Source organism: Limulus polyphemus, unplaced genomic scaffold (assembly GCF_000517525.1).
Source record: "Limulus polyphemus unplaced genomic scaffold, Limulus_polyphemus-2.1.2 Scaffold107, whole genome shotgun sequence".
Classification (NCBI taxonomy): domain Eukaryota; kingdom Metazoa; phylum Arthropoda; class Merostomata; order Xiphosura; family Limulidae; genus Limulus; species Limulus polyphemus.
In genome coordinates, this window is record NW_013665717.1 from 1,142,785 (window position 1) to 1,155,885 (window position 13,101).

Genomic DNA, 13,101 nt, shown 5'->3' on the forward strand with positions numbered 1-13,101 from the left:
CAAGGTTTTGTCGTTATGTTAAACTTATATTAAAGTTTTTCTTCATTACCCATTCAAGCCGTCTCCAGCCATTATTAGTCTTGCAGTGGCTCATTTCCTGGTCTTGTGAGGTTATGAGTTTTGTAACTCCTCATATAAATAGTTCTGTAATTTTCAAATACATTGGGTTGTAGCTAGTGCCTCATTTGGTGGGAGGAGGAGGATGACAGGGCGGCGGGGGCCCCAAATGACAGTTTATGTCAAGTACCTCTAGTCAGGCCGGATCAGCACATATACATAAAGTGCACATAGTGTACAGCCCCCTAGCTGAAGTGGGTTAGCCCTCCCTCCTCAAGCTTTTTTGTGAAATGGCATTCTTTGGGTAGTAGAAGCATTATTTCATAAGATTTTAATGATGGCAGTTGAAAGGTTATTATAATATTTTAATTACGTAGTGATGATTATTAATTAACAAATTTAGTTAATTATAGTTTAGTTGTCAAGAGCAAAGCTACACAACGGGCTGTCTGTATTTTAACTCGATTTTTAGCGTCATAAGCCTGCAGACGTGTCGCTGAGCCACGAATATTTAGATTATAATAAAATTAAATAATTACGATAAGGTTGTAGCGATCGAATATCAATCCTTGCCATAGTTTAACCGATACGATCATCTAAATTTAATTATTATTTAGTTACTTTTTTATTACTAGATGCTAATTACGACACAAAAATAATCCATAATTAGACTTTGGTAATCTTATAAGCTAAAACAACGATAATTTTTTATGGAAGATCTGTATACATACATTACATTCTCTTTTAACTCTGACGTATCTTTGACAGTTCTTAAATATCCATTGCCAAACTAAATAATTAATTACTATATTTTTTTCCGTGTTCTTGTATCAACAATGGAAAGGAACAAATTTGCAAAAGGTTACTTATTTCTAAGCCCTAATACTAGTTACTCATCTTAATTTTTCTTTAACTCGAAATCCGTAAAAACACTTCCATCCATACAGTTTTTAAATATTTCAACTTTTATTTCCTGAGAAAAAATTCCAGACAACAACATAACTGCAAATTTTAGTTTAGTAAACAGTTTAGGAGGATTTGTTATAGTAACTATATTTGTAAAGGCGTGGAATATTTTTCCAATTACAGGTAGTTATTGGCTCTTTAAATTGACAAAGTTACTACTGAACGAATCGTCTTTATTTTTTGGGCATTAATAAAAGGTAAGAGTTTGAAAGTCATCTGAATTTGATAGTCACATGAGATGTTTTACTGAAAAAGTAATATAGTACCTTTTTTTGTTTGTAGTTAAGCGCAAAGGTGCACAATGGGCGATCTGTGCTCTGCCCACCCAGTTTCTAGCGTTGTAAATCCGCAGACATACCGCTGTACCACAATGGACTAGTTGCACTATGTCTGCCGCGGGATCTAACTCCGAGTTTTAAAGTTATAAGCTCTGAAGCATATTGTTGAGTCGATGATGGACAGTTTGTTTGTTTGTTTTTGAATTTCGCGCAAAGCTACACGAGGGCTATCTGCGCTAGCCGTCCCTAATTTAGCAGTGTAAGACTAGAGGGAAGGCAGCTAGTCATCACCACCCACCGCCAACTCTTGGGCTACTCTTTTACCAACGAATAGTGGGATTGACCATCACACTATAACGCCCCCATGGCTGAAAGGGCGAGCATGTTTGGTGTGACGGGAATTCCAACCCGCGACCCACAGAGTGCGAGTCGAGCGCCCTAACCACCTGGCCATGCCGGGCCATGATGGACAGCAGAATAAAATTTAGCAACATTTATACTGACACCAACCTTAGGGTAATTGACGTAGTATTGTATCAGAGTTACTCAGAAAGAGAGAATAATAAATAGAATGAATTCTGTAACATTCCTGATCAAAAAGCAATCTGGATGCGAAATGTGTCACAGTCTACGTTTATTTATTTTTTTCAAGTAAATTAATAGAAACAAAAAAGATTAAAATAAATATTAAACCGATGCGAACAGTTGAAAGCCTTCGCTTTTGCAACTACAAAACATTTTAGTTATTGCATTGCCATCTGTATCTCTATGAATACTAATTTTTCATTTTGAGCTCGACTTATACACAAGCACCCACACGTTTTAGGAATTTTACTCCATTTAGTATGAATTTCCCGTTATCTAGTCTTGTTTGTTTGTTTTTTGAATTTCGCGCAAAGCTACACGAGGGCTATCTGCGCTAGCCGTTCCTAATTTAGGAGTGTAAGACTAGACGGAAGGCAGCTAGTCATCACCACCCACCGCCAACTCTTGGGCTACTCTTTTACCAACGAATAGTGGGATTGACCGTCACATTATAACGCCCCCACGGCTGAAAGGGCGAGCATGTTTGGTGTGACGGGGATTCGAACCCGCGACCCTCAGATTGCGAGTCGAGCGCCCTAACCACCTGGCCATGCCGGGCCTATCTAGTCTTACTTAGTCGAGTCACGTTAAGTTTTTCAATATGCTAATCAAGCTGAATTAATGACTATTTTATTGATGACATACATGAGCTTCAGTGATTTACGAGTAATTTAATATTGTGAGTCGGAATATAGCAAAATGTTATTGATTAAACAAGAATATGTATTTCAATGTGTGGTTCAAATTTTAGCACGCAATGTTTTCTTCTGTTACAACCAATAAAAATCTGACAAAAATAATAAATAAATTAATGTTCCGGTTTCATCTTAAAAGATGAATTCTGTGTTTTCAGAAATACCTTAAACTGCTTTTTGTAACCAAATTAGATAGTTCTCACTTTATCTAAAACTTGTTGAATATAGTTTCCTTTATTTCTAACCTGCTTAGAGAGTTGAACGTGGCTTAATGGTTAGTGTGCCAGGTTGTGAATCCGAGGGTTCATGGTTCATAATCATATTGCCACAAAATCGTGTTCCGCACTTTTTTTCGGACAGGGGTATGTTATAAAAGTGGCAGACAAATCCCACTATTCAAGTCGTGTAGCACAAGAATTGGCAGTAGGTGCTGTTAACTAACTTATTTCCATATAATCTATCAATTCAAAAGTAGGGACGGTTAACGCAGATAACCACTGTGTAGTATTGCGCGAATTTCCGAAAAAAAAACAAAACAAAAAACTTTAATACCATAGATGTGTGCAGACGCCACCACTTTGATTTCTCCTTGTTGCAATAAACATCGGTAAATGAACTCCGAAACTTCAACATTGCAACTATGATCAGATATACTTAGAGCGATGGTAAAAATTAACTTGGGCATGAGTATAGCTAATCAAATAATATTTCCAGTGCAAGACCCTGGTTACCATTATTAATTTAAGTACTGGGACCCGTTAGCTCACTTTTCACAGCCATCACGGCACCGGAATGAATTGCGCGGGCCTTATTTAAATTTGTGATAATTTATGTTTCATAGTAATACATGCTGATCATTTACCATTTGCCTCTGAAGAAGGAAGATCGGTCCTTTGGAACTGCTCAGATTTGCTTTTCTCTCTCTCTATCTCATTGTGTTTGTCTTTATGTATAGTCCCTCAGTGGGTCAGCCGTAGTTTTTCGCACCCTTACTCAAAGATATACAAGCTTTTGAAGCATCAATTTAGTGAAGAAAACGTGAAGAAGATACTTTTAAACCGTATCACAATGTTATTTACCTGTCTTTAACTGTTCACTTCGAGTTTTAAAAACACCTGTATAATCATAAGATGTATAGTTATATTAATTCACGCTGTGTTTGTAAATTTGTTTGTTTGCCCGCGAACTCTTCACACAGTTTTAGAACTAGCAGGACATAGCCCGCCTATAATGAAGAACTAAAATGTGCCCGAAAGTTCATCCAGGCATTATGGGTTTCGCTGAACCCAAATCTGGCATCGAATTTTATGGTCCTCGTCTCATTCGAGATATCAGGGGCGCCATGATTTGAAATTAGGACGTTAGTGGCATACGTTAAGAGATCAACGCTGGACCTGACCCTCGCTGGTAAAAAACATGAACAGAATCCCTATTAGGAAGATGAGAACGTGCTCAGGTAACGTGTCTCCTAACGAGATTTGTTTTCGGGGAGAATTCCCTTCCTCTTTTCTTTCTTGGAGTAGATATGGAAGTAACTGGTGATAATGTAAGGGCTTCATCGGTACATTGGGTCCTCTGTGAATTATAAGGGAGGCATCGAACCTCACATCTGAGCGCGAGTATTTTATGCGACTAGATATAAGTAATTCCATGATAGAAAACACATTGTTGCTATTTGATTTTTAAATTATTTTTCAAAACGTTGGATATTTTTTGCTCTTGGCTACTGTTTGTAGTTGTACAAAAAAAGTTTTAGAGTAAAATGTAGAATCTTGCATGTCATAAGACATTTGTTAATCGATCAAACTTCTATTTGAGGTTTCGTGGCATCTTGACTCTTTAAAATCACATAAATTTCTAAAAATGAAGACTTTCAAATACTCAATATATGCATATAATCATTTTATTCTTTATGTTCAACAGAAAACAAACAACATTTGTGAGCAAACACTCTAACGAGGTAACACCGTTTCATAGCCAACATAAATCACAAGTACTGAAGGAAGTGGTAATTAAGAAACTGTAAGCAACATTTAACAGCAAGGCAGGTATTACCAGGATGTACAAAAAGCTATATAAAACTTATCAATTCTTACAATTTGATCTTTTTATTCAGTTCTTCCATTTGCTGAGGTTTGGTTTATTGGATCTGTTTCTTCGAACTTTAAAAATAAATAAATAAATAATTATAAAATAAATAGTGAATAAAACTGTTCAACAAAAAATCTAAGTCACATTTAAATTATATTTGTTTTAAGACATTAGTATAAGGCCTATTGTATTTTTTTAAAGGAGTGGCGGACATAGTGTTGCTAAAATACTATTATACACTCTTCTTCTTGAAAAACACTAAGGGACTGAATAAAGAATGTAGTGTTGAAATATAAATAGGCCTAATACTAATGTCTTATGACAAGTATAATTAATTATAATCATGCTTCGTTAGCTTAGAAAAGGTGTTCACGCCATAATAACTATTAGTCAATTATTATCTGAAAAGATAGTTTTATGGTGTGTATTATTTTTATAGTCACACACAGCAGTTCAAACTGTTAGCAAAAAATATTTTTAAACATAATATTCAAGAGTATTTAACAAATTAAGTCAAGAAGGACATTAAAGAGTAGCATATAATTTTAGGAAAATAATAAGTTTTTATATTTGGATTTGATAGATTAGAGAATTTATTACAATACATTTTCTGACTGGTGATGAAATTCTGTAAGCAGTTTACAAAGACCACGAAAAACTAATAACTAAAACAACTGGAACACAATCTTTGAGGTGGATTCTAATTCGTTACATCTTGAAATACGGAACGTATTTTTGTAAGAATGCTATCGTCAAATAGTTGCTGCTTGGAATTTTTAATTTGATATTCATAACAGAACAATTTTTGTGATAAAAGCTTTCCTTATTATCATTTCCTTCAAGACTGACTTATTTTGATAAAGGAAAAACTCATTCTTATAAAATCTTTACAAAAAAACAATTACAATCATGGGAATAGCGATCATTCCAACAGTATTAAAATGATCTGTAGATAATTCTCTGCCATGCCTTGGAGATACACTCTCGTGTGTATTTGATCCGAAAAAGTTTGAAAGTAATTTAGAATGACTACTTAAAATGAGATATACACAATTTCATAAGTTAAAAAATTCCGCTGTAAGGAAAATATAAATTGGCAGAAGTGTAGCTCACCAATTGTTTTGCAAGGGAAGGTCGGCATTTCGATCGAAAAAAAAAAGTCATAAACATTCAATTTTGATCATCAAAGAACAAAGTAATAGCGGAAATGCTTTGAATGCAAAACTAAAGGAAGTCGCAAAAAGTTTGCTATAAACTTCGTACTTAATGTTTATGAATTTTAAGCACTTAAGCGCTTTAACAGGATAGACTGTTACTTTTACAACGCTCCATAGTTGGAAGTGCAGAGTGTTTTTATCAACATCACGGTTCGAACGATTCGCAGCCCAGCACACCACCATTAAGTCACGCCCGGCTCAACTTGACTTTGAAGGCTAGTCGCTCAAATTATACTACAGCTTCTACCATTAAACCTATATTACCTATACATAAAAAAAAAGAAAAATGGTGACACAAGATCCCATGTCATATATTCCAGGATTAGATAACGTTTTCACAATGTTATTTTTGTTCATCAGCCTTATCTGTGAAGATCAGTTACATAAAGATGACTATAAGGGCTGTATTAAAAACAGAAGAAAAATTTACTTCCGTTATAACACCATAGCAATAAGTAAAACAAAACAAATATGCAAAATATAATCCAGCTTGACTTAAAAACAAAACAAAAAACGATTTAAATAATGAACTCCAGTTTCAGAACACCGAACGAATAAATTATTAAAAACAGCGAATGTTTTTTTTTAAATCCAAATAATAGCTTATTTCATTTGATCTGAAATGTTTGTTTTGTTTGAGTCCAAGAATTATTGATAATTTAATACTTCTAGAAACTGAATTTATAATATTTGGCTATGGAACTATCTTTATATTAAGAGCGGGGCGTAGGAGTACTTTTTGTGTTGGGGGGGGGCACCAAAAATTCCCAATTCATAATATAATAACATTTTTCAGTTACGTTGTCAAAGCATCATTGATTATACTTGTAATACCACATTTAAATCTAAGCAAGAAGATAATACACATAGGTTATACTTTACCTATTGGCAAAAACAATATATTTAAGCGATTATTATAATATATATAAATAAGTTTAAGTACTAAAAATACATGTGTATATATATAAATATAATTATTTTGAAAATTAGACCATTATCTGGATTTGCTAAAAAACGACATCTTACTGTATTCTGACTTTTCCCCGCTTATTAGGCCTGCATAAAGAATAGCCACCTTAGATAAAAAAAATGGAATGTTACCATCTATAATATTTATCTGCCTTGAAAATACTGTCACAACAGTGCCCATATCCCTCCGACTCCTACGCCCCTGATGAGTTATTGTCAAGTTATTAGTGTGAATCGGTACCCACGAAGCTCGAATATTAAGTATTTTTGCTAATTATAAGTTAGAAAAAAGTCCAAACAGACGTACAAAAATAGATATGTTTAGGGTTATCTTAATCACTCTTCCTGCTATCTTATTTAAAATTTAACCCTGTCACCTTCACTACATAGCCGTACATCTTGCAGGAAGTTCATCTATTAAAAAACAAACAAACAAACAGTTTCAACAGTTTTACATACAAATCACCAAATGTTGACTGAACGTTTTTCACTTAAATATCGAGCAGTAGTATTTAATCGAAATAGCTAATAGTAGCCATTTGTATTACAACCACTTCGATACGCAATGCCATTGATTTGTTTTGGCTTAAGTATTTTTATAACAACTAACTGAATCTGATGCTGTAGAAACGATTACGAAGATATAATTAATTAGAATAATGCAAGTCCCTTTTGATTTATAATTATTCCTCTGGTTTAAGACGTTTATAAATACTTAGAATATAATATGCACACAATCAATGAACACATCTGTGCTTACCGTGGTTGCCTTTCGATTGACTATGACAATAATTGAGTCAATTTAAGCCTTATTCAAATTATTATACCAATTCATAGTTTTTAGAATGATGCTAGGTACACGCATAAATGAATGTTGAATTTAGCGCAAAGCTATATGAGAGCTATCTGCGTTAGCCATCCCTTATTTAGAAAATGATAATCTAGAGGGAAGACATCTGCTCAATACCAACCTCTGCCAACTCTTGGGCTACTCTTTTGCCAGCGAAAAGTGGGATTAACCGTTACATGGTAACACCCCTTACGGCCGAAAGAGCGACACGTTTGGAGACGAGATTTAAATTCAAACTTGCGATACGCAGGTTACGAGTCGACTACCCAATTACCAGGCCATGCCAGGCCCATAAATGATTGAAGGCGCGGTTAATGTTTGATTAAACGCTCCGCACTGATTTGATACATTCCGTATACATTTGTTTTTCTGTTATCATGGACTTCCTGGTGGGCAGTGGGCCCCGGGGAAATATCCCCCGGCCTATTCGCCTGAATGGTTTAGCAGAGTGTATTTGGAATTACTTGTACCGTTACTTTGACAGTGACAGATTTCATATAATGATCAAACATTTGTATTACAATTTCAGTTTAGGAAATTCTATCAAAACATATGTTATGTTAACATCAACCATGTAAGCAAGGTAAAGTCCGATACGTTACGTGTTTTTTGTACGTTTTAAAGATGTATTTACACACGGTTCAATGGGATTAATAAATAAGCCTTTTTGGGGTCCAATATATTCAGAAGTTATGTTCAAGGCCGTTTTATCCAATGGGTAAAAGGGGGCAGTTGCCTAGGGCCCACCGCCGTCAGGGGCTCACCACGCGTTGCGAGTATAATAAATAAGAGCCCCCCAGTGGCACAGCGGTATGTCTGCGGACTTACAACGCTAGAAACCGGGTTTCGATACCCGTGGTGGGCAGAGCACAGATAGCCCATTGTGTAGCTTTGTGCTTAACTTCAAACAATCATTGCAATCAATCAATAAATAAGAAAATATGAAGTGTATAATAAAACCATAATAATATACCATTTTTTTACGAAATATATATTTTCTTTCCTTAATTTTTTAGCCGTGTCATATTGGCTCATAGAACGGCTCCGAGTTTCTTTTTAAAGTTCAACTTTTAGCTAATAGCTTCGTCATCTCTTGGCCGATTCGAGATCTAATTACAGTCTCATAGATTATTTTACTCTAATCCTACCTAAAAGAATTTCAAGTGCCGCGGCTATTGAGGATTCCCTCTTGTTTTATCACTAATAAGTTCAGTTTATCAAATTGTATACTAATTTATACTTCGCCCAGGGCCCATTTATACTTCTAGTTTATATATATTTTTTCTGATATTGTTATTGGAAAACTACGGTTCTTTAAAAACCACACTGTAATTAAGATGATAACTCTATCATTGTATTTGTATCAGCCATATATGTGCTTAGACAGCCAGCTATAGTTTGTTAAATATGCACTTTCTACTTATCGGCCCCCAGTGGCTCAGCGGTAAGTTTGCGTGTGCTTACAGCGCTAAAAATCGGGTTTTGACACCCGTGGTGGGCAGAGAACAGATAGTTTTGTGCTGAACAACCAAACTAGTAAATCCCACTTATCAACTTTCCGCATTTCCATCAAAAACTAAAACTTTTTTTTCTCTGTGTGTGTGTGTGTATACAAACGTATATTACATGCATGGTTAAGCGATTATATATACTTATATAAATACGACTATCAGTGGTGTAATTGAACACTTAAGTTTTCAAGTTTTACTTTTTAATGCTGTTAATAACAAGGAACACTATACTTTACAAATAAATATTTACACTTTGAAACACAGAATTATAATTTATATCACGGTCTTCTTTCCTAAATATCAAACTTTTAATTAGGAAAACTGGAGACCCAAGACAGGCTACGAATGCAACAGAATAAGCTTATTCAAATCGTATTTTAAACACGCTTCTTAACGAGAAATCTTTGAATCAGTATCTAGGCAAGCATTCCTGTCCTCTAATAACCGTCATTAAACACCTTGAATCTCCAATAGATAAATACAAAACCGATTTCTGGGCAGCAATAACTAATAACCACTAAAGAATGATTACCATTTCTAGCACACCCTCAAGAGAACAATATTATACAAGGAAAATACTTTATTTCTTTTTCAGCCTCATTAAAAGAGACTTCCGGTTCCATCATTTTTGTACTGAAACCAGAACTAGTTGAGACTGTGGGCCAGAAAGTATTTGGACCCAACGACTTGTTCATGGCTTTACCAATTAATTAGAGCAGTCGCATATAATTGCCTCAAGGATTTCCAGCCAATCGTACATAATAAGAGAATAAAAGTTCAAAACACCTTACGCAATAATTTATCTTGGAACCAAGCATACTCTCGGTCAGTTTTTTTTATGATACTAAAAGTTAAACATTTTCTGAGCGCTTGACTCCTTTGTTTGAATACTTTTTGCTTTAAGGATTCTTATATCTGCCTTTTTTTTTAATATTACTGCTCAGTAGAGCAAAAGCAAAAAAATAAAGTGTTATTTATTTTTTTGTCGATTTTCTTCTGTGATAAAGTATTTTAAATAACAAAGGGAAGTCTTGTTCAGGAGCTAAAAACGTTCAACAATGATACATGTTTACTCAATTATGCATGTACACGAGATCCAACTGAACTAAAATTATATAAGTGTACGTTGAACAACAATGTGACTTGGATCTAGTCACACACTTGATAATGTTTCTTTTTTTTTACACACGAACTTTGGAGAAAGAAAAGGAGTATTGGAGTTTCCACTGCCATTAACGGTCTCGGTTACAGTATGAAGAGTCACATTGGAGTTTCCGTTGAATGTCACTTTTGTGTCAACATACGGTTCTGAGCAGCTGTACCGACCTGCCGCACGGTGGCGCTGGTCATAAAGTCTCCTAGACTCGATTTTCCCAGTGCAAGAACACATTAGGAAAACTCTTTTGAATCCTTGACGAAACCTACAATTACAAAAAAAGAGTAATCTACGTTAAGGCGATGCCAGACGATAAAGCTAATTTATATATCTATCTGTATATCTTAATAACGAAATATGATCTTATTTCATGATAACAAACGATAAAATATATCTTAATAACCAAGGATAATGTTATTTCTAAGAATTCGACAATAAAGATATTATATATGTTTTAATCAACAAACATATTCTTATTTCCAGGAGCCAAACAATAAATATCTACCAATTAAAAGAAAGAGATAGCATTATTTTCTTTAAATACATGATATACTCTGAATGATATTATGATTGGTTGAATCTTAAGCATGATATTTGTGCTTGTTCCCATAACAACCTGGTGTATATAAAAGCATTATGAATGCTTGTAATTATGAATTCCATTTGTCTGTGTATATGCTAGTGTTGAATAGATCTGAAAAGATTTGTTTGTTTCATAGCAAATCCACGTTGGACTATCTGCTGTGTCCACCGCGGGGAATCGAACCTCGGATTTTAGCATTGTATTGTTTGTTTGTTTTGAATTTATGCACAAAGCTACACAATGGGCTATCTGTGCTCTGCCAACCACGGGTATCATTACCCAGTTTCTAGCGTTGTAACTTCGCAGACATGCCGCTGTGCCACTGGGGGGCTTTATGAAGACATCGGAAGACATCCACGAAGAGAAGCTGTGATTTCTGGTTACGATTATCTAGAAATATATACAAACGTTGCTATTTAAAATACTAATAAAGCAGTATAAAATTAACTGTACTAGGCCGTTTTGTATGTTTATGAAACGTCTGCAACCCTTAACATTATCTGGATGGAAAAGTTTTACAGAATAGCTTCTAAACCCAGAAAAAAATAAACAAACAAATGTCTTTAGAGCAAATTTTGTAGGAGGTTTTGGATACTTTCTTGAATTTGACGAATCATTCTATTTTCAGTAATTAATTAAACAGTTTGTTTGATACAATGCATTTCAACTAATCTAGATGAATGTGATGAAATAGCAGTAACAAACAAATTACTTAAGTGTTTTATGCACTTTTCTCTTCGGAAACGACTAGCATGCGAGAGTTTTTAATGCCATTAGACGAAATACTATATAACTACGTAGAATATCCAACTTGGTAGGGTTTTGCCTAATCCTGCCGATTACTACAGTTTATAAATTATGAATGGGTTTGTGTGTGTGTTTTTTTATAACAAAACTACATCGAGCCATCTGCTGTGTTCACTGAGGGGGAACTGAACCCCTTATTTTGGTGTTGTAACTCCGTAGACTTACCGCTGTCCCACCAGGGGACATCATGAATGGTTGTTGTTGTTTACTATTAAGCACGAAGCCACACAAAGGGCTATCTGTGCGCTGCCCACCACGGGTATCGAAACCCGGTTTCTAGCGGTATAAGTCCGCAGAAAAACCGCTGTGCCATTGGGGGGGGGGGGTCATCGTGAATGGAAGGAGAAACTTCCAGCAATCTGAATTTACTGGACACTCTATGCTTCTAGAGTTTACTGGATTGGATGCCAGAAGGTTGAATTTCATATGGATTCGCACATTCTGACTAAATATGATAGCCAGTTGATATAATAATGATATAATAATATAAAAACTCGAAACAGCATTTTACTCCTTACTATAATAGTTTGTTCGTTTGTTTTGAATTTCGCGCAAAGCTACACGAGGGCTATCTGCGCTGGCCGTCCCTAATTTAGCAGTGTAAGACTAGAGGGAAGGTAGCTAGTCATCACCACCCACCGCCAACTCTTGGACTACTCTTTTACCAACGAATAGTGGGATTGACCGTCACATTATAACGCCCCCACGCGAGCATGTTTGGTGGGAGGGGGGATTCGAACCCGCGACCCTCAGATTGCGAATCGAGGTACTTAACCACCTGGCTATGCCGGGCTACTATAATAGGTCCAGAAAAATAAAATAAAATAAACGCGCCTTAGTGGCGACGAAAGTGAGACCAAGATAAAAATCTCCACTACCACCACTCCTGAACAAGTAGATTGTTAAAAATTTCCACCACCACCACTCCCGAACAAGTAAACTGTTAAAAATCTCCACCACCACCACTCCCGAACAAGTGAACTGTTAAAAATATGCCGTTATTTTTGTCAATATATCGCTTTCGTTATCAGTTCGCAAGAACGATTCAGGTACATATGTTATCTGTAAAGAAAATTTACACAAACTGAAACAATAGATGTTTTGTATAAAAAGTAACACCAGTCCTAACGGTCTTTTAAACAGAACAAACCCATGTAAAGATCATCACCAGACTATTCGACACTCCTTCCCTTCCCCTCCTTCTCTTCCTTTGACCACGTTATTTTATGATTCAATAACTGATCATATGCTCTAACATATCTAGGCAGAAAAATAGAACACTGAATTGTTTGTTTGTTTTGTTTGAATTTCGCGCAAAGCTACACGAGGGCTATCT

General features: G+C 35.4%; 1 protein-coding gene across 1 annotated transcript in view; it reads right to left on the reverse strand.

The window, feature by feature from the left end:
* Positions 1-8,712: 8,712 nt before the first annotated feature.
* Positions 8,713-13,101, reverse strand: part of LOC106470820 (tachykinin-like peptides receptor 99D) — a 14,001-nt gene continuing 9,612 nt past the window's right edge. The window contains exon 4 of the mRNA XM_022400314.1: positions 8,713-10,640. Within this exon, the coding sequence (XP_022256022.1) occupies positions 10,373-10,640 (268 nt within the window). The 3' untranslated portion in view covers positions 8,713-10,372. The remainder of the gene's footprint in view (positions 10,641-13,101) is intronic.